The sequence below is a fragment of the Ammospiza caudacuta genome, chromosome 5 (assembly GCF_027887145.1).
Source record: "Ammospiza caudacuta isolate bAmmCau1 chromosome 5, bAmmCau1.pri, whole genome shotgun sequence".
In the NCBI taxonomy this organism is placed as follows: domain Eukaryota; kingdom Metazoa; phylum Chordata; class Aves; order Passeriformes; family Passerellidae; genus Ammospiza; species Ammospiza caudacuta.
The window spans coordinates 38,404,396-38,432,111 of record NC_080597.1 but is presented as its reverse complement, the minus strand read 5'-3'; the positions used below and the strand labels follow the sequence as shown (position 1 = coordinate 38,432,111).

Here is a 27,716-nt window from a genome sequence, read left to right as displayed (position 1 = left end):
AGACTGGAATGGGAGCAAAAAAGGTTAACAAAAGAAACACATGTTGAAAACACAAGGTGAAAATCTGATTGCCTTCAAAAGATCAAAATTTTATTTCAAGAAGCAATTAAATAAAATGAAGTTAATACAGGCTGCTTCACTTGTGACTAATCATCACACTTAAATGCATGCCTCCTTTTTAAATATTAAAGTATCTGGATAATTTTACTAGTACTGTTACAGCTATTACTTCTACGATTTTATGACAGAAATTTGATTCTCTTTTAATGAAACAATTTTTTTAATATCTGATGTTTTCTTATTAGAATAGCTCTGGTGAGTTTAAAAACAATTGAATTATTTGTTGCTACTTTATTTTCTGGGAGACAGAGTTGCTATGGTATGTTAAGATACAATGTGTCAGCATCTTGATATGTTAACACACAATGTTAACATACAATGTTAACATATGCTAACATACCAAGATGCTGACTCCACAGGGCATTGCTACCCAGTATGACTTTTACTTTGTTTGAGATCTATCTGTTATGAGTCATGGCCTCATCCTACACTGAGATTCGCCCTACAGACTCTTCTTTTGATTCAGGTACTGCAAGGAAGAACTCTGGCAGAAGATCCAACAGTGGAGATTGGATCCAGAGAGTTGGGGGTTTTCTGTGGGTTTTTTTTTTTTATTATTATTATTTGGTTTTGGTTGGTTTGTTGGTTTTGGGTTTTTTTAGGGCTTGGGCTGCACACCAGTAAATTGCAAAGCAAAAATTGTAATATATATTACTTTCAAATGTGTCTGCTTCATTCATTTTCTCCACATTGAAAAAAGACAGAGGCCAAGACAGCAAGCTTTGCTGACTTGAAGAGGATCCTAAAAGAAAACTGTCCAATTCAGAAGAGATGCTTTGTTTTAAGGCTCTCTGGAGAAAATACTGTTGTGAAGCTCTATGGCAAAGGGCTATTAACAAGAAAAGTGGTGGGAAAAAAATGTTTATGTTCATTCTTTTTTACTTTGGAAGACAGTAAAACCCCAAAACAAGATGCTTCTTCTACTAATCAAGGTAGTGGCTTGGAATGTATACTCTATTCACTCCAGAGAGCTACCAGAAACGTCCCACTGAATTATTCATTTTCTGCTCCCCAGGGACTTAATTTGACAGTTACTTTTGCTCTGAGACAGGCTAAGGGAAGCTCTTCATGTGATGGTGAGTGTAAAAAAGTAGCATCTTCAGACTTGAACATCAGTTTTCCTGACTTGCAGTAGAACAGTTGCAGGCTCTGAAAAATCCAAATGAAGAAATCTTACTCCAGTTTTCAGATGCTGAAATAATGTAACCAGTGTAGAGGAGAAGTACCTAGATATTACTAGCATCAAGTACTGCAAGAAAAATAACAACAGCCTTCAAAATAGATGGGCAAAGAAGGATCATGTGCTTCTGAATTATGGCTTCAACTGTACCATGGTTTTCTTAGTGTCTGTTTTAAAACTGTATTTTATGCCTTTGTGTAAAGAATGTGATTACTTACCTGGAACTGATCACTCTTAAAACAAACTGGTTTATAGATCCAGGGTAAAAACCAGACAGTGGAAAGTATGCAGCAATGCTGAGTATGTAAAATCTTGACATTTTAAGCATGTACATGCATGTGTATGTATGTACACACATATAAATGTGGGCATGAGCACAGAAAACCAGTGTTTCTATTAGTCTCACACTGCAGGTCAAAACTGCAGAGATGTTGAAGACTGTGGAAGAGATAACGTTACAGATAATACTAAAATATTCATATTCTTTTTATGAAGGTACAGAATGAAGAATAAAAAAATCATTACTACCTACTACTTCTCAATCATCCTCCAATTTAAAAGGTTTTGATAGAAGAATCAGAATGTAAATACGTTGTATCTGATCCTATTGCACCATAAGTGGAAGAAAATGTGCATAACGTGCAGGCTGAATTGTGCTTCCATAAAGCACTGGATAAATGGTGATGAATAAATGATATAAAAGAGCAGAGTCACTTTTCTGCCCCACTCTCTCCTGATGCCTGCTCGTGCACTGGTTCTGCTGGGTACTGCTCAAAGAAAAAAGGATTCTCTGCACCACACAGGAGAGAGTGGTGCCAAGCCAGCATCATTCCTGTTACATTCACACCTTAATATTAGCAGATGTTTAGCAGGGAGTGATTTTCAGAAAGGAGCTGAGATGTCAGCTACCTGTCCCTGTTCTGACTGACACGACCCTCGAAGCTCCATGTGACAGACGTGACAGTGGCTGGCTGGGTGTGCCCTTCTCACCCTGCCTCGGTCCAGCCCTGCATGAATTGCTGCTTTACTGCCTCAGGTGTGACTCTAGCCTCCAGATTCCAGCCACAATTATTACCCAGCACAATTCTCCTGAGCAGGCATCAAAGAAATCTCAATCTGTAGAATTCAAATTCAATGGTCTGTCAGGACTGTGTTTCCAAAAGCCATCTGGAACAAAACATAACATTTAACAAGCACTTATCATTACATAAAACATTCCCTGTTGTACATACACTGCTGTTGTTGGAATACTGCTAGAGCTCCAGCAAACAAAGTAATCCCTTCAGTTATGCTTTTCGCCAGGAATTTTTTCACAGTATGTGAGTAATTGTACTGAGGTGTTTGTCACTTATATTATGTAAACAAGCTCTTGGTGATTATTTCACTTGGAAAACATCCATTTACCCATAAAACTCACAAGAAAAATCAAATTTGTAAGTTGCCACAACTTGTATGTATTATACATTTAGTCTCAGGAGAGTAACAGTCAAGATAAAATCTGCATAAATGCACAAGGGTACTTTCTCTTGTAAATTTTTGAATTGGCTTAGTTCCTCATAAATCTACAAGACAAAAGTGTCCAAAGTCATAAAGAAGCTGTCTAGCTATTTTACAACCTTATATTGTAATAACATTGTATTATTTGCTGGAATAAAGAGATGCCTGAATTGAAGTGCACGCCAGGGTCAGTAGTTCTTTCAAATATTATTCCCCAGTATGTAATTTGTAAATAACAACTATAATTGAAATATAATTGAGACATGGTTACTGGAACTGAGCTACAAAAATTTATAATTCTGTAAGATAACTCATCATCTGTCAGAGTGAAGGATAAGACCAAATATTACCGATCTGAATGAAGTTATTTTCAAAATAATTATGTAAGACTTTTAGAATAATCTTGGTACAGCTGATAACATTGAGTTTAAAATCTTCAGTGAAAGGCTTCTTTTTTTCCCCTTAGAATCTATGCATACAAGATGATATAGATTATTTTAGAAAACAGGATAAAATACTTGTGAAAATATTCTTGTACTTCAGGACTGTTAGGCATTACAAATATAACAGCTATTGCTATTTTTATATGGAGTATCTCTGCCTCTTTATGATGCTCATTTTTTGAATAATACTAAATGAGCTGAATTTATGCACACAAATTAGTACTTCTACATTTTCATTTTTATTACATATATACATCACAGGGTTGCACAGATTAATAAAAAAATCCTTTTTATGTTCAACAGAGCAGAAACAAAGAAGGATAGTGAAATGAATATCAATAAGAAATTGTAGAAAATCAATAGAGGAAATTAAAGGATAACAAGGGAACTCTATAGCTGACAGTAAGGAAAATAAAACTAATTTAGGCTCTATTTAGGACACAAGGAACCCTATCAATTCTATTTCGGCAAAAACTGATTAAAAAATCATAAATGGCCTAAATTTTCAATAAATATTTCTACTTGGTACTTGGGGAAAAAGGAAAATGGGATACAAATTGTGTATTTACCATTTAAAAATATTATTTAGCAGGTTACAAGATGGCTAAGAACTTACTGCATGACTGCACTCAGAGGGTCATGGGTTGCTGGTTGGAGACAGTGAAAAGTGGAATAACAGGAGGGTCTGTCCTGTCTTGTCTGACCTATTTATTACCAACCTGGGCACAAAACTGGGGATACCAATTGCCATGCTCCAAGGCAAAGGCAGGACTTGGATTCAGACCTAGGCAGGCAGGCAAAGAGGGGCAAGGACAAATCGGAGTCCCGGACCTGGGTTAGCAGGACCTGGCACCACGTCACACGATGCACGCCTGAACTGTCGGGCATCCTGGCCTGGGTGAAAACACTGCTTCCATGATCAAGTGTTTCTCTACTTTACACTGTGTTGTGAAAAGCAACAGAACCACTAATGCTGGAACCCAATTCTGCAGAGGAGGGAACTCCTGCCCATCTCTCCTTGGGTCAGTGAAAGGCTGAAATCTTCATTCTGTAACCCTACCTGAAGGCTGCCCTCACTCTCCCCAGTGGACTCAGGTCTCATGTGACACAGTAGAGTAACCTGGGCTCAGACTGCCACTAAAGTGCTGTGAGAAGGTCTGTAAAGTGACAGAAGAGACCAAAGTCTCATCGAGGGGTAGTATTATTGATACAGTATCAACAGTAACTCAAAGATACAAGAGAGAAAATACCAGGACGAAAATATGAAAAGGCCCGATGGGAAAACAGGGAGGTTAGTTGGGATGGTCTCTTTAGTTTGGAATGAGTTGTGAAGCATTGGCTCAAACTGGCAGAGTTGTCAGTGTTGATGCTGCTGGTGGCAGACAGCATACTGAACGGGTGAGGATGCGTGGTGGTGTCCAACCCTTCCTCCTTCTGAATGATTCCAGACTGTCTGCCAAGGTTTTTCACATCAGAGGCAGTGGGCACACTGTTGTTTAGGCTAAAAGCTCATTCCTAGTGTCTATTTTATGTTAAATAATAAATTTTTGCTGTTTTACTTTAAAGGTGCACCTATCCTGACTTCAGGCTGTCTTCATGCCTGGCTGAAGATGCCCAAGTGAACCAGCCCAAAAGGGAGTATAACAGCACTGCAGCAGCACAGCATCACATGGGTTGACCTTGGGGCACTGACTTGTCTCACAGATGGGTCAATATTTGCCAAAACTCTGCTTAGTAATTGCAATTCCTCTGGAGACTCTCCTCAAGAATTTCCCAGGAACAAGGAGTACAGAATAGGCATCTATAGACAAAATTACAAAGCCTGACCTTGTGGTACTTGTGCCTCCCCTAACTAGAACTGACTATGCGGATATTAGTGACAACTCTAGCTAGATCTCATTTCACTTTGTTTTTCCTTCCCACACAGTTCTGCAGAAAAGACTTTATACAAAGTTGCTTTGAGAGACATCAACAGAAGAACAGTCAATGACATGTCATCACCATTACAGCTGACAGATAGAGTCCTGGGCTGAAACTGTGTCCAAGACCCAGAAAAGCAGATTAGGCAGAGATTATCAAATCCCAGAACCTCACAGTGCTCCATTAACAATCCATGTGTATATATACAATCCATGTGTATATATGTAATGGATGCCAATAACCAGCTTTTGGTCCTTTGTGGCATTCACATTCTCTAAACATGAGTCCTTTGCCCAGGGTTTTTTCTCCTGGAAAGCTGAAAGGCAGAGAGAAGCCTCAGAGACAAGAAAAACAATTCTTATCTCATTTGCTTCTCCTGTGTTGTGCTCATGTGGAATGTGTTTGGAGATTGTTTACCCAAGGTGATTTCTTGACTGGACTCCGGTGTGAGTTGTTTTCACTCATTGGCCAATGAGGGCCAAAGCTGTGTCGGGACTCTGGAAAGTTTTCATTATTACCTTTTTAGCATTCAGTAAGTATCTTTTCTGTATTCTTTAGTATAGTATAGTATAGTATAGTATGCTTTAATATAATATAGTATAATAAAGTAATAAATTAGCCTTCTGATAAGATGGAGTCCTCCTCATCATTCTCTCCCCTTGCCGGGGTTGCCTGAATTTACAATAGCCCTTTACTCCCGGTTCTGACTGCAAGGTCACAGACCCCCCAGAAGCAACTCCTCCAGCAGAATCACTGCAGGGGGATGCAGGCACATCCCCTGTGGCATTTTGGATTGGCCTCCTAAAGCAGAGGCTCACGTGGCTAAAAGTATTTGAGCTGCCTGCGACACGGGGGCCACCACAATGCTCAGCCATGGCTGTCAGCACCTGCAGGAGAAAGCTGAGCCCGGGGAAGCTGTGGAATTGTGATTAGTTTCTGCTGTAAGAAGGGTTTTTTGCTGATACTACTACCAGGGCAGCAAGTGGGAAATGAGGGATTGTGGCAAAGACTCTTAGCACTGGATAAGAGTATAATGAAGTAGAAAACAAGGTGTTGTGCAATGCACAATGGCTTGGAGAACAGTTAGCCTGGCTCAGCTTTTGTACCCCTACCAAGAGAAAAATGTTGATACACTGGCAATTAGCTCTGAGAAGAGTAAGAAAATTACTGAAGCAGATTCTACACTGCAAGACTCCAGGGTTCCATCTAAGTATTTCAGCAAGGATAAATACATATGCAACCATTACAATATTGTTTGTGTAACTGGCAGGATATGGCCAAAATTTTAAGAAACAGCATAAAATTAAAACTAAGGGATACATCTGAGCAGTTCAAGAAAGTTTTCCATTGATTCTGTAATGCAGACACAATTCCACAATTCTAAATTATAGTCACAAAATTTTAAGGAGGATGTGCACAACTTCAAATAGCTAGCAAGTTCTAAAGACCTCATTAAGCAGGGCTGCTGGGTTTTGTTCTTAATGTCCCTTTCTTTTTTTACATTTTTTTATCTACAAATTGCTGTCTCCTGATGAAATTTAGCTCCATGCCTCCACCCAGTGGGCTTTTCTTAACCATGAACAAAAAGAGACCCTAAAAGTGCATGCACACACTGTGCAGCACCAGCAGCAACATTGGTGGTGTGAATTATTTCTTTCCATCTTTTCTGCAGAGTGGATCAGCTGAAATGTAGACAGGTATTTGATATTACCTTCTGCAGCTAAATAACCACAGATGGGAGATCTTTAAAAACAATTTAATATTGCTTCCATCATATGATGGCCATTGCTATAGAAACAGTAATTGGGAAGCATCCAAATCCAGTTGTCACCAGACAAAAACTTAAATTTCAGAGTGGGTTTTTTTTAATCTAAACATCTGAAATTAGTTTTAATTTTTAAAATAAATGAGAAGCAGATTACAACACTGGCTTGTGATTATAAATAACCCTTTACTTTGTAGTACTTATTTTCCATATGTAAACTAAGAAAAAGTATTTTCTGTATTTTTTTCTTTCCAAATGAGATTATTTATTGACTTGCAATGGCACCTCTGCCTTAAACTGGAAGAACTATCCTGGATATATATCCTAAAGAGCTTATAACAAAATTAGTTCTGTAGATGTCAACTTCTTGGTTAAATTACATGTGGTATTTCAGATATATGCACTGGTGTTGTAAAACTGTAGTTCATATAAACTGAATATTGTTTACACTAAGAAACACATGGTTGTTACCAGTTCTCCAATTGTCTTTTCTTTCCATTTCTTTCTTTTCTGTCAGGCCTCCTACTAAACTATGGTGTGTTACTACACATTAAAAAATATAAACTTAAGAGGAAGTGCACATTTAATACATCAAAGAAGAAAATACAGTTTAGGGAAATGCCTTTATGCCAAGCCATGAAGAAGAACAAGATCCCTTCCTTCATTCCAGACTGAGAAATAAAAAATACACTTTTATGATCCCCCACCACTTTAATAACATCTTCCTTACTTCTAATGCCAAATCCATTCCAGAATAAACCTCTTTCCCATACAGTAGCTCTACTACTCTCTGCAAAGATCTGTTTATAATTTACTAATACTACCATAGAACTGAAACTAAAAGACAATGAAATTAAAAGATAATGAAAAGCTTTTCAGCCTGTAATTAATCTGCAGCTTTTAACAGATAAGAAAATCTGCAATCTTCAGTACAAATTAGATTTTGGTGGAGTAGAAATAATAGCCCAAACATATCAGATAATGATTCAAACTGCAAAGAAGTCATACACTAATCTTCTGCTCTTACATTTCTTATACCATAGGTCAAAGAATCATTTCTATATCAAATGCATAATTTTCTAGGAGACTGCACTGTTTTGAGAGATACCTAATACAAACTGACAGACAAAGATGCTTTGAGCTATTTCTGCTTTTTGGTGGGGGGAGTGTATTGGTTTTTTTGTTTCATAATGTTGTGGATTTTTTACAGCTGCTAAAGGTATGAGACAGCTTAATTTCACATTTGCCAGATGACATTCTAGGGAAATGGAAAGAGTCTTACCTACACATTACAGTTTCAGGTTAAGTTCACTTCTGATCTGTTTTTTCCCCTTTCCTTGGTTTTCAGTTACAAGCTTTTCCTTCAATAGTAAATATCCTAACTTCACCATACCAATGTTTTTGGTTTGTGAATCCAAATCCAAGGAAGGTAACTATATTTTTTTGAAAGTGTTTACAATACAACCCAAGAATCTTCAGAAACTTAAAAATATTTTTAAATTGTCTTAGTGCCAAAATTATTACTATATTTTACTTTTGTAGAATACCTGTGCCTTTCAGAATCAAGGAATTTGGAAAACACTATTCATTTGGATTTTATACCGAGAATGAAATGTAGGTCCATCTTCTAATCAAAATCCTTAGGCTTTCTTCAGTTGTGAGTGCTGAAGGTATGAACAATATTCAGAATTTACTTGGAATTTAAAACTTGTGTGAAAAATTTCTTTCGGTGTAGAATTATTCCCTAATATCCAGTCTAAACCTGCCTGGTGCAACTTGAGACATGATTTCCTCTTGTTCTGTCACTTGGTACCTGTCACTGGGAGAAGAGGCTGACCTCCCTCTGGCTACAGCCTCCTCTCAGGCAGTCTTAGAGAGGGATCAGGTCTCTCCTGAAAGAGTGTCCAAGGTCTTGCTAAAGTTGAGGTAGTTAACATCCACACTTTCCCTTATCCACTAAGCACATCACCTTAACACAGAGTGAGATTAGGCTGGTCAAGCAGCATCTACTTCTCATACTCCCACCCTGGCTGGGCCTTAGCTTCTGGCTGTCCTGCACCTGATGTGTGATGGCAGTCAGGGCAATCTACTCCATGACCTTCCCTGGCACACTGAGGTCAAACTGTGAGACCTGTAGTTCCTCAGACCCTCTTCTGGTTCCTCTTCTATTTAAAAAAAAAAAAAAAAAAAAAAAAGGGAAAAAAGAAAGCTACTCTGCCAGAAATTAATAAGGCTTAGGTTGCAACTTCTGGGGAAAAACTAAACTAACAAGGCATCAGAGAAACAATGAGGTAGCTTTTTATTTTCTTTTTATTTTTCATTTTTGTTTCTCTTTATGTGATTAACACCAAGAATGTGCTTAAGCCCCACTGATTGACAGTGCAGCCCATTCCTAGGAGTGCTTCTTCTGAACAGATACAGATAGTAAGGGTGTGGGCTGGAAGAGCTGCCCTGTCCCCACTCATGCAGTGAAAATTGGATAACTTGCTCTAATCCAAAGTATGATGCAGAAGTGGAAGGTGCTCCTGTGTATGTTGTTAACTGTGTTTAGTATTCTGTCTGCATTCCCAAAGAAAATATTTGTTAAACACGAAACATTTGTAAGTTTTGGCATGATTTATTGCTCCTAGTACAAAGGCAATTTATCAGCGTACCTTTACTGCCTTCGGAGCAGATCACTGTACGGATCAAGGAGCAGTAGCTCAAACACTTGAACATTCAGCAACTGAAATTACCACAAAATGGTATCTATATATAGAAGATTGGTTCTAAAATAACATTGACAACAGTAATCACTACCACCTGGACAACAAGATACTGTTTTAAAATAAGAAGTGATCATAAGATATTGCCTGAAACTCAGACCAGTGTTTACAGGTATGTACGTGAAGATATGGGTGTGTAAATTATATCCACAAAGTGGGATCCTCAACTACAGTTTCTCAACTGACAAATGTTGTGTTTTCTCAACTGTGTTGATGGCAAGATATTAAAAAAGACACAAATGTAGAGAAAAATCTCTCTTTTCAGGAAAATACATAAATCCAGTCTTGATAATATTAATCCAAATTGCTATTAATTAAAAGCTAAATAGAAGAAAACAAACTTCATGACAAAGCTGTACACAAAAGGTAGAGCAATTCACATGTTACAAGTTACAAAGCAGCTTTACGAATGGGACAACAATTATTTTACCAAGATTTTTATATCCAAACCACTTCTGAACCTTTGGCAAGTCTTATTCTTTGTGGAGAAAGAGAAATAAAACTAGCCATCCAAGTATAGTATATGTACTTTGTTTTCATATGCCAAACCTATCCAGGAGCACACAAAATATGCTCCTAAAACTGGCTGTTCTCGAGATATCAAACACATCACATACATCATTTTAATCCTCCCAAGTGAGTGCAATTTTAGTAGTCACAATTGCAGGAAGTATTTGTTTCATGGTCAGATGGTACTACAGCCTATTATTTTGAATTCAAGATGTCACACAGCTAATAAAATTTAAGTTTAGAAATACAGACCATTTATTTTCAATGTACCAAATCCCTTTCACTCTCAGCATAGAATACATATTTTCAGGATGAATATGTCATTACTGGACTGATGAGATAAATAAAGGCAATAACAAAAGTAATATGGAAGCAAAAAGACATTATTTATTAAATGTAATAATAATAAAATGTCCACAGCTGACTTAAATATATGAGGGGTTATGTATTTTGCTGTATTTTCTGAAGAAGAAATTCTACTTGTAAATTTAGATTTGGCTGTCCTTTTTTTGTCTTCTTACTCAGTATTTTAAAAGCTTCCATTTTCTTTTTCTTGTACAAGCGTTGAGCTTCTTCTCTTTGTTGTTTTCTTTTTTCTGCTTCCTGAAATTAAAAAAAATGTAATATTATGAAAAATTTACAAACCCTCTGTGACTGTGAAGCTATTTATAAGCAATAAAGTTCATTTTTGTATAGGTACTGGCAATTAGGTATTGTACTGCCAATAGAAACACCATTTCTCTAAAGCTGAATCAGGATGTTCTTGCAGCACATACTGCAATCAGAACAAATTATACAGCCTCAAGTTTCAAAAGAAGAACCAAGCTTTCTTTAGCAGAACATCCTACAATAAGGCTTGCTGCTGCAATGTATACTCCTTCCTTTCTGTGAAATGTGCTCCTTGACTACTCTCTTTAAATGACAAACTGGCAAAAAATTGCCCACTTTCTCCTCTTGAGTGCAAGAAAGAAAAAGGTGATGCAGCAGCTGCCATGTGAATATCTTACCAAAGGAGATGTGCTAGGATACAGGACACCTCTGCAAGGTTGATAGGATATGGGACTATCTGGACCATGTGTTGGGCAGGTTTGTGACACTAGGACAGCTTTATCTAAGGGAAATTAACCCAGACCAAACTACTAGTGACCTGCTCTCTTTAAAGCAACACAGACTCTGTCTTTACTTTTCAAAGAGAAGGAATGAAAACACAAACCTTAATCAAATTTTTACCTGTAAACCTTTCACAAAGCACACATGCAACCAAACTACTAATGGAGCATTAACTATATATGGATGGACTATTAACACCATATGGATAATCACCACAATGTTACATTCAGATTTTATCCAGCATCTCACACCCCTTTTTCCAGCGTTGTAATTTTACTCAGTAATTTGGGCAAACATCCACAAGCCAGATAAACTGCTTACTTCACTCACCTCATGTCCTACCAAAATATGCAAGACATCACAAACCAGACTGAAAGACTGCTTCAGTTCATTTGGATAATTTCTTCTCATACAGTTTATTCTTTGAAATGCAATGCCATGCTGATCACATAGACAAGCATTTCTGCAGAATGCCTGAACAGATGCTAATATATGGATCATATTTTTGTTTTCCACAGCACAGATGGCTTCAGTGATGTACAAAAACTAATAAGAATTGCTCTCTGATATAAAATTTACAGGATGTAATTCAAGGAAAGATTTCTAAACAGAAATCTAAGAAGCCTCAGAAAAAAAACCTCCAAACATTCAAGTAAATATGCACATGCAAAAATATGCATAGATAACCTCTCTCAGACAACCTCTTCAGAATCCTTGACTTATTTTACCATAATGACTAAGACAATTTATTCCCTCTTTTTTAAAAAAACAGAACAGCACCAGTTCTAACTTACTTGTAATTCACTTTGTATTTAATAATTTTTCTGTTGCTCAGCATATTCTTGTAAACAACACCCAAGTCAAGCTACCAACCAAATGCTTACTTCAAAGCAAGAACATTCATCTTACTTAGACAGTTGTATTTACAGTTGTATTTTCTGATCTTTACTAAATACTAGCTTTTTTTTTTCATCATGTTCCACCTAAGTACTCCACCTAAATGATTACTGTTATTGGGCACTTAGCTCATGTTTTGCCTAACTATCTTTAACAAAAAAAAAAAATGCCAACATCTGCACTCAGGCAACCCCTATGTGCTGCTCCAAAAGAACTCCCTGCAGTCTTGCTGGGATTATGCTTGTTCCCATCTTCTCTAAATAAGCTGGTCATAAAATTAATTTCTTTTGACACAATCTGTAGCTAATACACAAAAAAGCAGCCATCAGCTGAATAATCATGTAACTCACCCAGAATCACATATCAGCTTGCATAAAACTAAATATAGCTGAAAAAGCAGTATCTTTTATACAGCTATATATTCAATATTTATACAGTAGCTACTGAAATTTAGTATGTCATCAGGAAGTTACACAACTTCTACAATGTTACACTGTGTGCAATTTTACAGTACAATGAACAGTGTCCTGGGAGACAAAAAAACTAAATAAAGACCACTCAAATTAATAATTCAAGTGAGCTGATCGACAATGATGATGTTAAAATATGTCCTGTAATAATTCCAATTAAATAATTCCAATTAAATTCAAACAAAGGGAATGACTAAAAATTTTAACTATGAATACTATTAAATTTAATTGTTCCACTGTTGGTCAAAGTTCATAAAAAAGTAAAATGAAGACTGCATTATGAAAATGCCCTAAGAAATAGGATGGGTATTTCATTTTTCATCATAAGATGATGGTATTGCTATTACTTCCCCTTCTACAAAATTTAAGAGGTCTAATATAATCCACTGGGGTATGCAGATCAAGTTCTAAGCTTTTTTTCATGTACCAACTGACATAATAAAATCCTGCTACAGGCAACTGCAAGATGAAAATAGTAAGAACAAAGAGAATGATCCTTTGAACACCCATGTGCCTGAATACCACTGTCAAGTTGAAAAAGACTGAAAAAGTTCCAATACCTCCTGTGGTCTTCCCTGGGTTCAGATGGAAGACAGGGAGGTGGGAATGGTATTAATCTGCATTTTGTTTAACATGAAGTAAGAACTCTGTTTAAGATTTACCTCTTTCTTTCTAGCATGCTCAGCCTTTATTTTCTCATATTCTTCTTTTGCCTTCTGATTGGATGTTTTATTTTTAAACTTCTCTTGAGTCCCAACTGACCTGGGGGAAAAAGTACACGTCCTTGAGACACTGAGTACCATCAAGCAGACATAACCACAGCAGAATCACAGCACAGCCTTCCACTGCTTTTTGCACACTCAGGGAAGTTAACTACAAATACAGGTTTCAGAACCCTCATCCTTCTACACTGAATGGATTCTTTGCACTACTCTTACATGATACCAACACCATGCCAGGCCATACATGAGCAGTCAGGAAGAAAACATAACAAACTGAACTTCTTCAATGCCAAATGTACCAAAGACCAGAGTGCACACAACTGTTAGAAATGCAGACACCTTATCTGCTGCATCTTCACAGGGATGATGTTTCCTTAAGCTCAAAGACTGCCTAAAACAGTTTTCCCCATCATTCAAGCTCCTCAGAGCTAGAAAACCTGAACATACTAGCTTAGAGCTGCATTCTCTCTTTCCAGTTCCAACACATGGAAGCAAGTGCAGAGAGATGAGAACATTCATTTAGAAAAATCACTCTCTTATGGAAAAACAATGAAAAATTATTCCTTTATTCTCACCTCCATCTGCTGTCAATACTGTGCAATGACACCTCACTGTCTCAGGTACAAAACTGTTACGCTGCCATTTATTTTTCTAACAAGCAGGAAAAAATATTTAAGACATAACAGCATTTTTAGTAAAGTAAATCACCCCACTAAAGTCCATGCAAACTTTTAAGATCTAAAATATTTCTTTAGTGATGAAAAAAACTACTTTTTTAAAAGACATGCTTTGAAAACTTACTCTGCTGCTTTATTAAGCTTTTCTTCTGATGACACCAAATCCTCTGGAGTCCTGCACCGCTTCTTAAGCTTTTCCTCCTCTGCAAGGTAAAGATGCTTCAAGTGCTCTGGGTAGGTATCTGCAAACTGATCATCCTGCTGGGAATGCACCTGCCTTCTCTTTTTCAGCAATTTCCTGTACTGCCGTTCAATCTTTTGCTTCCTCCGAAATGCAAATCCTCGTCCTGAAAGCGCAAGGAGAAGGCAGTGAAACACTCCTGCACTAAAACAGCACCAAAGCTCTCAGTTTCAGGACCCTTGCCATTTGTCTTCTTCCCACACTGAAAAAAGCCACAATTTCAATAAGGATCAATCATAAGCTCAAGGAAGAAACCACTATGCTAAGGTTGTTCCCTACGGCAGCATTGCAGCTTGCACAGACTCACGAAAAATGCCTGCCCAAAGCCCTGGGAGAGCTCTGCAAACACTGCTGCTTAATGCCCACCCACCACTGCACCTCTGCCAATGCTTCTGAATCCAGTGAAAAGGTGTGTTACCATCTCACTTCACTCCTACTTCTGGCAGCTTCTAAAGCAACACGAAAATAGATTCTAAAATTAGATATCAAGAGAGATTCTAAACTAAGCTCCTGAAGGCGGTCTCAAGAAAACACTGGTAATAACGCTGGCAGCAGCAGCTGTGACACAGGAAAAAAGTGACTAAATCGTCCTATCACTCTACATTAATGATCCACTACGTCTTTTCACTTAAACAGTATTTGTTGCTCCTATTTTCTCTCTACACATGTCTAGGAACAGCTTTTCTACAGCTACATTATAGAGTAATTTCTGCTTAAAGGAAAGCTCAGACTTTGGCTGTTTCAGGCTCAACCATTAAAGAAAACTTATCAAAGTTGAAGATACTCTTATCCTAATGCTTTATTTTTTATTGCATCAGTCTTAAGATCTACTGACTTGCACAACATTCACTAACAAAACAGGTTCCAAAAGGAAGTCAAATTAGTCCCAACTTCTCCTTTTATTCTTTCTCCAAAGCTGCCACTTCAGCAAAGTGCTGCTGAAGGCCATGCTCTCTTTCCTATTGATTTTTACATCCGCATAACTCCCTATCAATAATCTGAATCTCTCCTCAAACATGCTTCTGTTTAAATGTGTGCTTTTTTATGGAGAAAACTCAAAGTGAGTCCTCAAGCCGAAGACCATCGCCACGTGTCCCAGGGGCTGCAATCCGAGTCCCGGGAGCTCCAGCCCACACAGGCCGCCACAGGCTGCCCCAGCGAGCCCTGCAGCCCCCAGCCCCGAGCCCACGGCCACGAGCACCGGGGGCCAGGCGGGGCTGCGAGCTCCGCCAGCCCAAACCCCCGCCAGGCCTGGCAGGGTCGGTCCCAGCCGGGACGCTAGGGTCGAGCCAGCTCGTAGCTGGGCCAGGGACACCGGCATTCTTCAGCGCCCCCTCATACCCACCGGCGGCCCCGACTCACCCTCCTGGACGCTGCCGACCACGCTGCTCAGCAGGACGGGCCTCCACCGCCGCTTTCGGCCGGGCCCGCGGGGCGCCGCACCCGCCTTGGCCGCCGCCGGCCCGGGCCCGTCGCGCCTCGCCGCCGCCATCGCGCTTCCGGCGCCGCGCACCGAGATGACGTCACCGCGGCGCGGACGGGCCGCGCGCGGGGCCATGTCGCGGCCGTCGCGCGCGCTCCCGGCGCAGCTGCCCCCGGCGGCGGCGGCGCGGGCGCTGCGGCGCGTGGCGCGGTTCGTGGGGCGCGCGCTGCCGCTGTGCCGCGCGCACACCGTGGAGTTCTTCACGCGCGGGCTCTGGCAGCGCCTCGTGGCGCCGCCCCCCGACGCCGTGCTCGAGGCGCTGCGCGCGGCCGGGCCGCTGGCGCGCCCCCTGGCGGCGGGCTCGGGCACCGCGGCGGCTCCGTGCGGTGAGTGGGGCCGGGCCCGGGGGAGCGGGGGGCGCGGCCGTGCCGGGGAGCGGGACGCGCTCGGAGCCGGCCCGCTTCAGAGAGACCGCAGCCGGCCCGGGAATTCCACTGCCGGGGCTCGCGGTAGTGCCGCTCGTGACGGTCCCATCAATTTCATCCTGTTCGTTTGGAAACGAAACTCCAAACTGTCAGATTCCTGCACTCTGACTGAGCCCTGAGGAACTCAATTAAAATTAAAAGAAACCCCAAATCAAACAAAACATCCAAGAAACCTCCACGATTGCAAAGATGTAACATTAAAAGTGAAAAGAGTGTTGGGACTGGAGATGCGGAGGATAGCTGGAAAAGGCTCGAACGCCGCTTTCCTGTGTGTGTGTAATAGTCAGTGTCTGGCACAGGAAGGCAGCTGCTTTATTTCTGACGAGATCTGTTTAAGAAGCACTCCATATTTTTAGTGATTTTCACGAAACCGAAGAGGAAGCCAGCTCGGCTGCTGTGTTGCTGAATGTGCTGCAGTGCAAGGAGGAGGGGAACGTGGCAGTAATGCTGCTTCAGGCAGGGCACGAAATGAAGATAAAGCATCTGAAAGCTGTGGTGTTCGGGGGGACTGAGCCCAAGCAGGGAGATCACTTTCAAATCCAAGGTGAAATCTCTGACGAAGCACACTTAGCTGAGAACAGCCAGTGTCGTGCCAAAGCATATGGAGTGTAGATAGCTGTCACATTGCGTTAGCTCTGAAATGCTGCGGTAAATGGCACTCGAGGCAGGAAAGTGTGAGCAGTGTGAGAGGAGGCTCCACAGAAAGTAGCATGTGCTTCTTGGCATAGCACACCAGCTAAGATAATGATTTGGACTCAGAAAGAGATTGAAGAGCTGTGAATTGCTACATCACTAGCAACATTTCTCAGTTGGATCTGAAGACCTCTCAAAACATTAAGACTAATTTTTAAAGGGCTGAGTTATTTGGGAAAAATCCCACAGAGTTTATTTGTGTATGGAAAAGACACTGGATTATGAATTACTTTCAAGAGCCAGATGGAAATAAGACAGTGGTCTGGTCAGCCAGCAAAAGTGTTGGGAAGCAGCAAGGACAGGCTTAATGTTCTTGACAGGTAATGTCAGAGTCAGAACTGATTCAGAGCAATAGGACATAAAATTGAATGTAAATAGAGGCTGGAACAAAGCTAATTATCAGATGTGGTCATCATAAAGAAAACAGTAAAGAAACTTGTTTCTATGGGAAAGTCCATGGAATGATTCAAACACTGAAGTGGTGGCCTGTAGAGCACCCTGAGAATCAGGAAGGCAGAGTATTGTTTGGTAGATTTCAAAATTGGATAATAATTTAATAATCTGCATTCAAAATGCATGTTATAGAATCTGCTGCAGAGATTACTGTAACGAAAAGACAAGCACGTCTTTTGAAGAGTATGGAGCTTTCATGATGTGACTAAAATATGAAATTTCTTCATTGGTTTCTGCAGCAATTGTTTCTGCTAATTAAAATAAAAAAGGAAGAATTGCCCCTTTTTTCTGACCTTAACATTCTAGTATGCTAGTTAACAGAATGCACTGTAGCAGAGTGGGCTGATATGCTTGCTGATTTGTTGGTTCATGCCTTACTCATTTGACTGCATGGTATCTGTCCATCCTGTCATATGATGAAAATGCTTCATAGTAGAATATGAGTTTTTCAGTGAAGATACCTGCAAGTGTCTACTTACATTTTCAAATCAATGCACTGCTAGCCTGTATTAAAATTAGGAAGGAGAGACAGAAATGTAGCATCATAGCTCACTTGAGTGCATTAATGCAATTCAATAACATTAGGGATCAGAAAACGACCATTAGAAATCCTGAAACCCAGTGTAAACAGAAATTACTCTTCCTTGTTCAAAGTCATTTCCTTTTAATGACCATGTGAAGGATGGAACCCTTGTTTTCACTTGTACTCTGCAGAAAAATGTAAGATCCCTTTTTAGGTTCAGAAACTGGTTTGAATACATCAAAAAGCTGACACTTGCCATATTGCATTTTGTTTATCACGTCATTGCTGTAAATTGGATGCAGGCACAGACAAATCTGTGTTTAAATATTTTCATAATTTACTGTAAATTACTGTTTGTACTGTGATTCCAACTTTGGGGCATGTATTTCTTTCTTCTCAAGATTTGTTTGCAAATGTATAGACTGACTGCTTAAAAGACAAGCTGGATTTCCTCTTGTGAGCATCCAGAGCAGAAACGTGTCCAAAGACCTAACATTTTTAATATTCATAAATAATGCAAAGTTCACCAACTGCCATTCTGCAGCTTGAAGTTAGGCTTCAGTTGTCTGAATGCAGTTGGTTCCTCTGTTTTAGTTACCAAGGTGGGACAAAAATTTAAGTTAGGTGAGTGTTATTATGGGTGATCTTATATGAGAGTCTGCTAGTTCTGTCATGTTCTTAACCAAGTTAAAGAGTGTTGTAGAACATGGACATTGCTGCATTGGATTTCAGTTAAGTGAGATTTGTAAGAACAGTAATTATACTTTATGTCAGCTGCTGAAAAAGTGAAAGCACATCTATTTTCATATCTTTCTGTAATAAATCGTACAGAGGACACATTGTAAAGCAAAGTTGCCCCTTCTTTCTGAAAGCTGCGGTCTTTATTTTTCATCTCTAATATCCTGTTACAATCTTACCCTTCATAAAGCCTATACTAACTAAAATTTATTCAGACAAGGAAGCTGTTTATGGAGAAATGTGGCTTTCTTTTTAGGTTTTGTAGTAGAGAGGAGTGAGAAGTGCTGTGCAGACAATGAAACCATGTTAATATTTATGCTTTCTTAGATACAAAATTTGTTTGCTGTGCTTGTGCCTTTGTAGTGTCATATAATGAAAATTAACATGATTTGGGACTGTTTTCAGTGGACTGGAATATATGCATGACCTTTCATTGTAGTCATGCAAGGAAATTAAGAACATTCAAGTTGAGGTCAATCCAAACAGCTGTATCCATTGTCATGCCAGATTCAGGAAAGCCACTGTGCTAGGTATGTACTTCCTCATAATCTACCTATGACACAAAAGACAAACCAGGAGACTTCTTCCAAAGTTTTGCAATTGTTTGACTGCTGAACTGGATGCCTTTTATATGTTGAAAAGAATTTCAAATATATAAAAATTATTAGCAAAACTATGTAGAATTCACAATAGTTTCATGCAAAATAGAGAGGAATTAGACTATTCAAAACAATCTCAGAATTAATAAATTATTCATACAAATATGTTTCACTTAAAAATAGATGTACATTTTTGAAACTCAGTAGTAAGCAATACCAAAATTAGGTATTTCATCATGACTCTAACAAAATACACATTGGGATCTAACTTTGGCCCACACCTGGTTGGAAATAAAAAATGAATTTAATTCGCCCAGTATTCATCAGTTACAAAGCAGCTTGGAAAGTACACAAATTGAGTGACTGTAAATCCAAACATTTCATACACTAAGCAGCTGCATTTCTTTAAAAAAATCTAGCAGCACGTATTGGCGTGTTGGGCTGACTAGGACATGTATAATGAGCAAGTCTGTAAACAGAAGAGAAGTGATAATGTTGACTGAGTTAGCTTGTCAGTTATACTGAAGTAGGGCTGCTGAAACAACAGATTTTGTCACATTTACACTGGTTCAACTAAGAGCAAATTATGACCTCAGTTCTGGAGGGGGAATGCAGCTGAAGAAATGAGTTTTCCCACTTAGGGAAGCAAGATAAACTGCCAGTTGTGTGTGATACTAAGTATTTATTACCTGTAGTTCTCTGTCAGCAGTATTAGAGAGCTGTTAAGCACTGCTTACAAAAATCTTTTCCTTTTCTTTTATGTGCAGATGATGACATATTTTCCAGTGCATTTTGTGAGAACTCTGAGAAGCTTATCAATGTACATTTGTTTGCCCTGGCTGCTAAATATTATTCTTTGTCCAACCTTGGAGTGTGCACCCCATTAGAAGATGTGCTTGAAGCACTGAAAGGAGACAGTGAAGGAGCAACAGGTATATTTACATTTGTATTTTAATGTTTACTTATTCACTCTAGGACTATACAAGAGTTTTGCTTTTGGAGGGTAGTTTGTTGTTTGAGGATTTTTTCCTACATTATCCTCACCTCCATTTTAATTTGTTCTTGGATAGTTTCTTTGTTGCCTTTGTTTATGAAATGCATTCTCTTTCTAAAATTTGAGCATTTGGTGTCTGTAGACCCATCATAGGATTCAGTTTTAAAGGGGATGGGACAGAGAAGAGGGCACATCACTATATGAGATACCTTGTTATTCTCTTTTTGTGTCTTGTCCCTAAGTGGCAAGAATCATAGTTGCTACTCATGGCTTTCTTAGAAGTATCGCCCTAAAATATGACAAATATATGATGTCTTAGGAAAAAAAAAAGATTTTACTAATTCTGTATTTTTGGGACTAACACCAATTATATGTGATAAAAGAAGAGTAATTTCATTTTCTGTAGTTAAAGAAATTGAATTAAAACACTCTTAGATTAGCATCAAGTTGGACACTGGGAATCTTACCTGATTATAATTTTTGAATCAGATAATAAACTAACATTTATCCTTACTTGGACTGCTGTCATTTCACTGCAAATGTGCTATTCATGGAGTCCTCAGCCTCGCTATATTTTGAAATTTCTCATTAGTTTTCAAGAGACAGACTGAGCAGCTCTCTGCCTTTGCCTTCTAGTGCCTTTTATCTCTGGGATGCATTAAAAACTACTGACATTTCTTATCCTAAGTGATAGCACCATTACACAAATGTTGTGCATCTCTCCCATTTTCTACAGTGATCTCTTTCCAATTTTGCCATTTTTCATGGCTGGCTTCTCAGGTTGTTTTAGAAGTACTAGAATGCCATTGCTGAGCTACTCCTAATGATTTGTAGTGCACTCCTCTTCCTTTCTGGCTTCTTTCCTTATGCCCTTAGTTCATTGGAAACCGTTTTTTCTTCCTTGACAACTGTATGCTTCTTTTCTTTCCCACTAGCTTTTTCATTATTTTCATTTTTACTATATTTCATTCTCTATGTTCCTCTTAATTTTCTGTAATTCTATAGTTCTATATTCTTGTACTTGATTTCATACCTGGATTTCCTTTTTTAGCCAAAACTTTGAGGATTCTTTCATTTTCTTGTCATGCAGAATGGAGCATCAGGAATGAGGGAGTTGCTGAATATCTTGATTTCTGTGTTTCAGGAATGAGGCTTGGTTGGGTTACTGGGGCCTGCATTTGTATTTTTGCAGTACTTCTGAGTTGTACTTCTTGGGAAAAATAAAATGTGTTCCAAATGTGTACAATAGAATTATAATTCAGAACCTTTGTGCTGAATTGGCAGTAAATATCAGTTAAATTAACTTAATTGAAGTTCCTGGTAATCATTTGGCAGAGGCAAAATACCAGCTAAGGGATTCATAGTGTGGAAGTTGCCAAATGAAAGTTGAGATCATTGAGGTATTTTAGATATTTTGAACTAATTTCTGTATTTCAGAAGATATGTTTGTTCCCTGACATGCTAAAGCTTGCAAGTTGAAAGAAATGTAAATCTGAGAAAACCGGCAACTTTATGATGGTGTTGTTTATATTCTGAAAAATATACATCAGGATAATTCTGTTTATGTTTCAGATGGTTTTAGTTTGTTTTCTTCTTCCAAGACAAACAGACTTTTGAGCCTATTCCCACAGTTTGCATACTTACATAGTTCTCTAGCTCCTTTGCAATCTTAATGTAGATATATTGCTGTCCTTCCTGGGAATAACTGGGAAGCACATATATTTTAAGCATGCTGTGGACACAGCTACTCAGAATGGAGTTCTGAGTCTGAAGGGTGTTCCCTTTGCTTCATAACCACCTGTTACAGGGCTCACAAGGGTTTTTCAGGGTGAGAGAGAGGCGAGAATGTTGACCTCATGTTCAGAAGGCTTGATTTATTATTTTATGGTATATATTACATTATTACTATGCTAATAGGAATAGAGAGAAAAGTTCTCAGAAGCTTGCTATGCTAAGAATAGAAAAGGAATGAATAACAAAGTTCTGTGTCCAGGCAGAAAGCAAGAACAGCTCTGCCGTGAGTGGTCAGTAAATCCAAACACCCACCCGAGACCAATCACAGATGCACCTGTTGCATTCCACAGCAGCAGATAACCATTGTTTACATTTTGTTGCTGAGGCCACAGCTTCTCAGAAAGGGGAAAAATCCTAAAGAAAGGATTTTTCACAAAAGATGTCTGTGACAACCCCTCACAAAAGAAGGTTGGATTGAGAGTACTCCACCTTTGCAGTGTGTTCAGGGCCAAGGTAATATTCATGCCATGCAGTGAATACTAATGAATCCATCTTCAAATTCCATGTGCTGGAATATCACTCTCCTCAGAATAGGTTTTTTTGAGTATATGGTTAGTCCAGTTCCTCCTCTGGATCATGGAGTTAGATCACCATAGTAAACTTCTGTATAGATGGTGTTTTGTGGTGTGAACTATGAATTTATACTTCTGTATCTGGTGTATCTGAATTTCCACACATCTCTGGGGTGTAAAACCCCTGTACCCTGCCATAGGAGATCTTAAAAACATCTGTGTTAGCTGTATATAAAAACAGTCTCTTCTCAATTTGCTCAGCTTCACAACTCAAGGTGCAGCTGTAAACAGCACTACAGAGTTAAAGCAGTTCTTCAAATGGAATACAGGTACTCATGCTAGGGATTCCCAGTGGAAATGAGCATCATTTCATTACCAACCAAAACTGGTAACATGAAGCTTTCTGTTACTCTATCATATCCAAGCTACTTCTGTAAAGCATTTGAAACCACACTCTATTTTTTTCATCACAAAGGGAGATGGTTCTCTAAATTTCTGATGTTTTTTGAAATTAGTATTTGTTCTGCCTGGATCAGTTTTATACATAATCAGGAAATGTACATGTATAATGTACATGTGTAATTTTGTGATAGCAGAAAGAATTTACACAGTTTGAGTCAAACTAATATTTTTTTTTTAATTCAGATTTTCAGTTGTCTAGGCAATATAGAATATAGATACATTTGTTTGCATTAGTTTGAAATATGTGCTTGTTTTTCAGAATAATGTAAAAACCTATCAGAATTTTGCATAAAAAGCAGGGAAAAATTTATTTTAAAAACCATAATTTTCTCCAAAAGATAGAGTTTTCCCTGAGCTGAAATATAAACAGTGTGTTATCCTGCAGGAAGTAGGGAAAGAAGTCAAAAAGTGCTTAAGAAGCTTTCGTAGCTAAGGTGATAAATAAACTATATATGTAGATATAAACAAATTATGCCTTTTCTATCTGGAACCTCAGCTTTTGTAAGTTAGGTAATTGTTCTGGATTTCTACCATGTTTGAAATGCTTAATTTGGATTAAGTACTCTCTGACATAGTAGTTCAGCTAGCATTACCCCATTGAGTCTTTTGAGTTCATAATAGAGAAAAGAGTAAAGGTGCAGTATGTGGTCATTGTCCAAAGTGGCAGTGCTGCTTTGGAGAAAAAACAACTTTTATTTCTGTCAAGAAGTTAAATGTCTGTTTCTTCTCATCCCAATTCTGCTTCTTTTTTTGATGAACCTATCCAGACACAAAAATATTGAAACATAAACAAAAAGAGATACTTCTTTTATTTTTTAATTTTTTCCTGTCTGTTTTTCTTTAACCTCATATGTACAAATTAAGAGCTTTTTAGGATGCTGTATAGACCTTAACAATTTTAAAGTTAAGGAAATTCTTCAATGAGATGACAAACACTTGTTTCTGCTATTTGTATTGTTTAAGTCTTTTAGTCTATTTTTCCTTTTGTCAGTTCATAGAGTCTATATTAGATTTTAAGTATTGTCATAACAGTTTATTATAAAAACCCCAGATGTTTAAAAAATAGACAGATCCCTTGGGGTTTGGGAAAAATAGAGAAAGCACTGGGTTTCTTATGAGCTCAGTTCAATTCCCCACTCTCTTTAAAGAAGTAACACACTTGGTTCTGCTCCCAGCATGATCTGATTCAAGAAATGAGCATGGTTTTTGCCTAATGATCAGTTTCTGGACAGATGGATTCATACTGTGCATGAAGCAGAAAATGGGAAAGTATATTAATCTGCCTAGTCATGTAGAAAAGTCCTGTTTCCTAGCAGCATGCTCATCAGTAATGATCCAGTTTCTTCTGCCATCACTCAGACTTAGCATCAATTTCACTAGATCCAAGTGCACTGCAGCATTGGACCCCTAAGAGAGACATGTGGGTTCTTCCCAGGGGAGTGACTTCTGAGCTCCTGCACGGAGGCTGGCAAGGGAGTGCTTGATGTTTTCCACAAGCTGTTAGCCCATGATGGAGGTTGACTCCATCTCATTAACACATTCTCCAGCAACACTGAAATGAGTGATTTTCTGCCATAGAGGTGTAACAGCTCTATAACCAATCCATAGGGTAAATAAAGAAAAGGAAAGTTCATCTTCCTCTGAATCTTCCTAGGATCACTCATAGCTTTTAGTAGAGATGTCTCCCTCTTGATACTGTCAGCAAATCTGCAGCATTAACAAGCTGTACAATGTGATTATTTATTGTCCCTGCTCTTATATTTCATTTATCGAAAGGTAAATGTGATAAATTAGGCAAAAATAAATATTTTTCAATAAAAAGGAAGAAATAGTACCATTTTATAGTTGTAACCATTGTCTAATACCTGGTCAGGTATTAAATATGCTACATCTTAAAAACACCTGACTTTTACACAGTGTTGAATGTTGCTAATTCATCCATAGTTCAGAAGTTTACTCTTGTAATAATTTAGCGAATTTTTAATTAAAAATTACTACCCTGAAAATATATAAACAGTGAAGTCTATATTAGCTTTTTTTTTCCCTGATTGATCATGAATACTTATTATTACAAGTTGTGTTAATGTGTATTTATTTTCCTAATCTGATGCAGGTATCAAACCAGATGAGTTTATGAATAATAAGAAATCACATGAAGTGCAGGTGATGTCAGAGCTGGTAGACAGCATAGCAAATTATTGTGGGATAAAGCAGGTAAGAAAGCATTTCTTACTTTGTGTTACCAGGCACCTTCTGAGTTATTGTCCTTTTTTTGTGCAAATACACCACTTTGATATTCTGTCACTGCTGTTCTTATTTTTCCCGTACCAAACTGGAGCTAAAGGAGAGCTGTTGGGACCAAACTGAAGGACAATTTTGTTTACAAATGTACTGTTCCAAAGGAACTGCCTTTCAGTGACTCATAATCACTCATGAGTAATTTTAAAAAGTTAAGATCATCCTCTATGTGTTGAGCAGCTAAAACCTGTTCTGCTTTTTGGAGCAGTACTGCCTTGTTTGTCAGTATTATATTGCTGTCAGTGTTGCACATGTGTCAGTAGGAGAGCTGCCTTGTGTCATGTACACAAGAGTGTCACACAGAGACAAGGCTGAATATCTTGAGCAATTTTGAAAGCTCCTCTTATTCTGACACAAGATTTAAATAATTTCCTATTGTTTAATGCTGTTCACCTTTGTTTAACATGGATTGAGATCTATAAATTGGAAATCTAGTTATGATGTTTTTAGTTTGAAGAGAGACCAAATTAAGCAGAGATTTATGTGTGTATGAAATACATTTGGTAGAACACGTTTGAGGCCTAGACACCCAACACCATTATCACCAAGCAATTACTGCCTCAGTTGGCTGTTATGTACATCAGATGCTAGGTTTGTCTTTGGATGGTGAAGAATTGCAGGATTCCTTTCTCAAATTTGATTGTAGCTTAAACCTTTTTTTAATATACATGTAACTATGACTGCACAGTGCACTAGATCACTGTTTTAGTAAAACCTTGTAGAGGTTTATTTATGTATCTGGTGACAAAACACGAGCACCCCAGCAATACTTGGCATTTTTGAGTAGTATGTTTCACATTTTGTTAGACAAAGTGCACCAATAACATTTCCTCAGTTTACATGCATGTGCTTTTTTGTAAGCTTTTTCAGTGGTAAGCCTTATGTTAAATTCCATACTTTAGGCCTGCGTTGTGGTAAGGCTAAATTTTTCAGGTGAGCTGAGTTTGTTTATTCATTTTAATCTCTGTAATGCTGGTAACTGGCCAATGTATCTTCATCCTTGCTTTAAACTGGAGGTGACATGGGACTCTCAACAGATATTTGATTCCTTTCTACATCTGAGCTGCGCTTGCTTTCCATGCAAAGGGCTGTAACTATAAATGGAGACTTATTTCCTCCAGGCTAATATTCATTCCCAGAAAGATTTGTGGAGAACAAATTATATTTGTTTAAAACCAAAGGTTAATAAGGTACCTGCCCAGATTTTAAGATGAGGGTATTTTCTCTGAGTATTCTTTTCTTGTAAGTAAATATGTATGAGTATAGTTTTAAATGAATGTACCTGCAGCATCCCAGGTTGCTGTTGCTCCCACCACAGGGAAAACCCCAAAACTTGGATTCAGCTCTGAATTGCTGAAGCTGAACTTTGGTCAGGAGGTTATTTGGCTCAGACTGAATTTAATTTAGAAAAGTAAATGATGCTGTACTCTTGCTAGATTTGGGTCAGGCCTTTGTGGCATCCTTGGAAACAGAGATCAAAATTTTCAGTCCTGACCATCTGTTTTGTGAGGAACAGCTGATGGAGACAAAGTTTTAGGCAGTGTTCTTACAACTGGGATTGTCAAGTAAATAGAGAGCTTTAATTAAGGCCAAACATTTGTGGGTGAGACGCAATCAGTTTGTGAGCATCTGCAGTCACTTACAGCGATGGAAGGCAGGCTCTCCTGCAGCCCTTGAGGAGCCACCACAGTGACAAGGGTGGGTGCCCTCCACAGCCCCAAAGTGGGGGTGCTCTGTAGAGAACAGAAATACACCAGCAGCACACTTGTGAATGTCTTGTGTTCTCTCATGAGCATGTTGTTTTGCCTTGTTTACCTTTTGTTTCAGGCAAATATTAGCTGTTCAGTCCTTTCATGTACTGAAAAAGCTGTAGGAGGGTATAGTTTGCTTACAGTGCAATAGTAAGTGGTCTCTGCATTTGCTGGAAAGTCGAGTTTCATATAGCGTTTTCATTCAGATTTAAATAGTTCCTGTTAGATTCAGGAATGAAAGGAAAGCAAAAACCCTGTTCAGAAAGTAAAACAGTAAAGCCATCTTAATAACAACCAAAGTTTCGATGTAGCTGGTTACACAAACCAGTCCTTACTAAGTATTTGTCAAAATGCTGCAGTTTCATCTAGGGATTAATACTTTTAACAGGTGGCTTGGAGTATCTCTATACATGGGGTTATTTTCTATTTACTTTTTAAAAAAATTATAACATTAAATGAAAATTATTATTGCAGTGTATCACTAAATATGAAATGCTGACTGCTCTGTAATAACTTTTTTCCATTTTAGTTGTGCACTCTAACAATATTTATTTGCGCAAAGTTCCAAATCTCTAATATATGAGAAGAGCTTTCCTGTTACTTTGGAAAATAAAGAAAAGCCTCCTTCTTAGTCTTTAAAAAGCAACTCCTTTTATTTTTGTTTTCTTTCAACT

At 38.4% G+C, this 27,716-nt stretch overlaps 2 protein-coding genes across 4 annotated transcripts in view; one reads left to right on the top strand and one right to left on the bottom strand.

Annotated features, from left to right (window-relative positions):
* Positions 1–10,565: 10,565 nt before the first annotated feature.
* Positions 10,566–15,869, bottom strand: CCDC59 (coiled-coil domain containing 59). The gene is made up of 4 exons (XM_058804795.1): positions 15,680–15,869; positions 14,201–14,423; positions 13,340–13,439; positions 10,566–10,803 (listed from the first exon to the last, which is right to left on the bottom strand). The coding sequence occupies exons 1-4, from the start codon at positions 15,807–15,809 to the stop codon at positions 10,642–10,644; spliced, it is 615 nt and encodes a 204-aa protein (XP_058660778.1). The 5' UTR covers positions 15,810–15,869; the 3' UTR covers positions 10,566–10,641.
* A 4-nt stretch (positions 15,870–15,873) lies between these two features.
* The window catches only part of METTL25 (methyltransferase like 25), a 54,183-nt gene continuing 42,340 nt past the window's right edge, over positions 15,874–27,716 (top strand). For 2 of the 3 annotated variants that reach the window (XM_058804793.1, XM_058804792.1), the window contains exons 1-3: positions 15,874–16,126; positions 19,999–20,163; positions 25,107–25,207. In XM_058804793.1, coding sequence (XP_058660776.1) covers positions 15,874–16,126; positions 19,999–20,163; positions 25,107–25,207 — 519 coding nt within the window. Of the gene's footprint in view, positions 16,127–17,147; positions 17,239–19,998; positions 20,164–25,106; positions 25,208–27,716 lie in introns of those variants that run through there. The other variant, XM_058804794.1, reaches the window with a different exon arrangement.

What these genes read in the sequence shown, in the direction of transcription:
- CCDC59 (XM_058804795.1), bottom strand. Translation starts at nt 15,809, where the DNA reads ATGGCGGCGGCGAGGCGCGACGGGCCCGGGCCGGCGGCGGCCAAGGCG. An exon ending in AAGCTTAATAAAGCAGCAGA is followed by an intron (nt 13,440 to 14,200) that starts GTAAGTTTTCAA and finishes TTTTTCCCCCAG; the next exon opens with GTCAGTTGGGACTCAAGAGA. An exon ending in AGCATGCTAGAAAGAAAGAG is followed by an intron (nt 10,804 to 13,339) that starts GTAAATCTTAAA and finishes TTTTAATTTCAG; the next exon opens with GAAGCAGAAAAAAGAAAACA.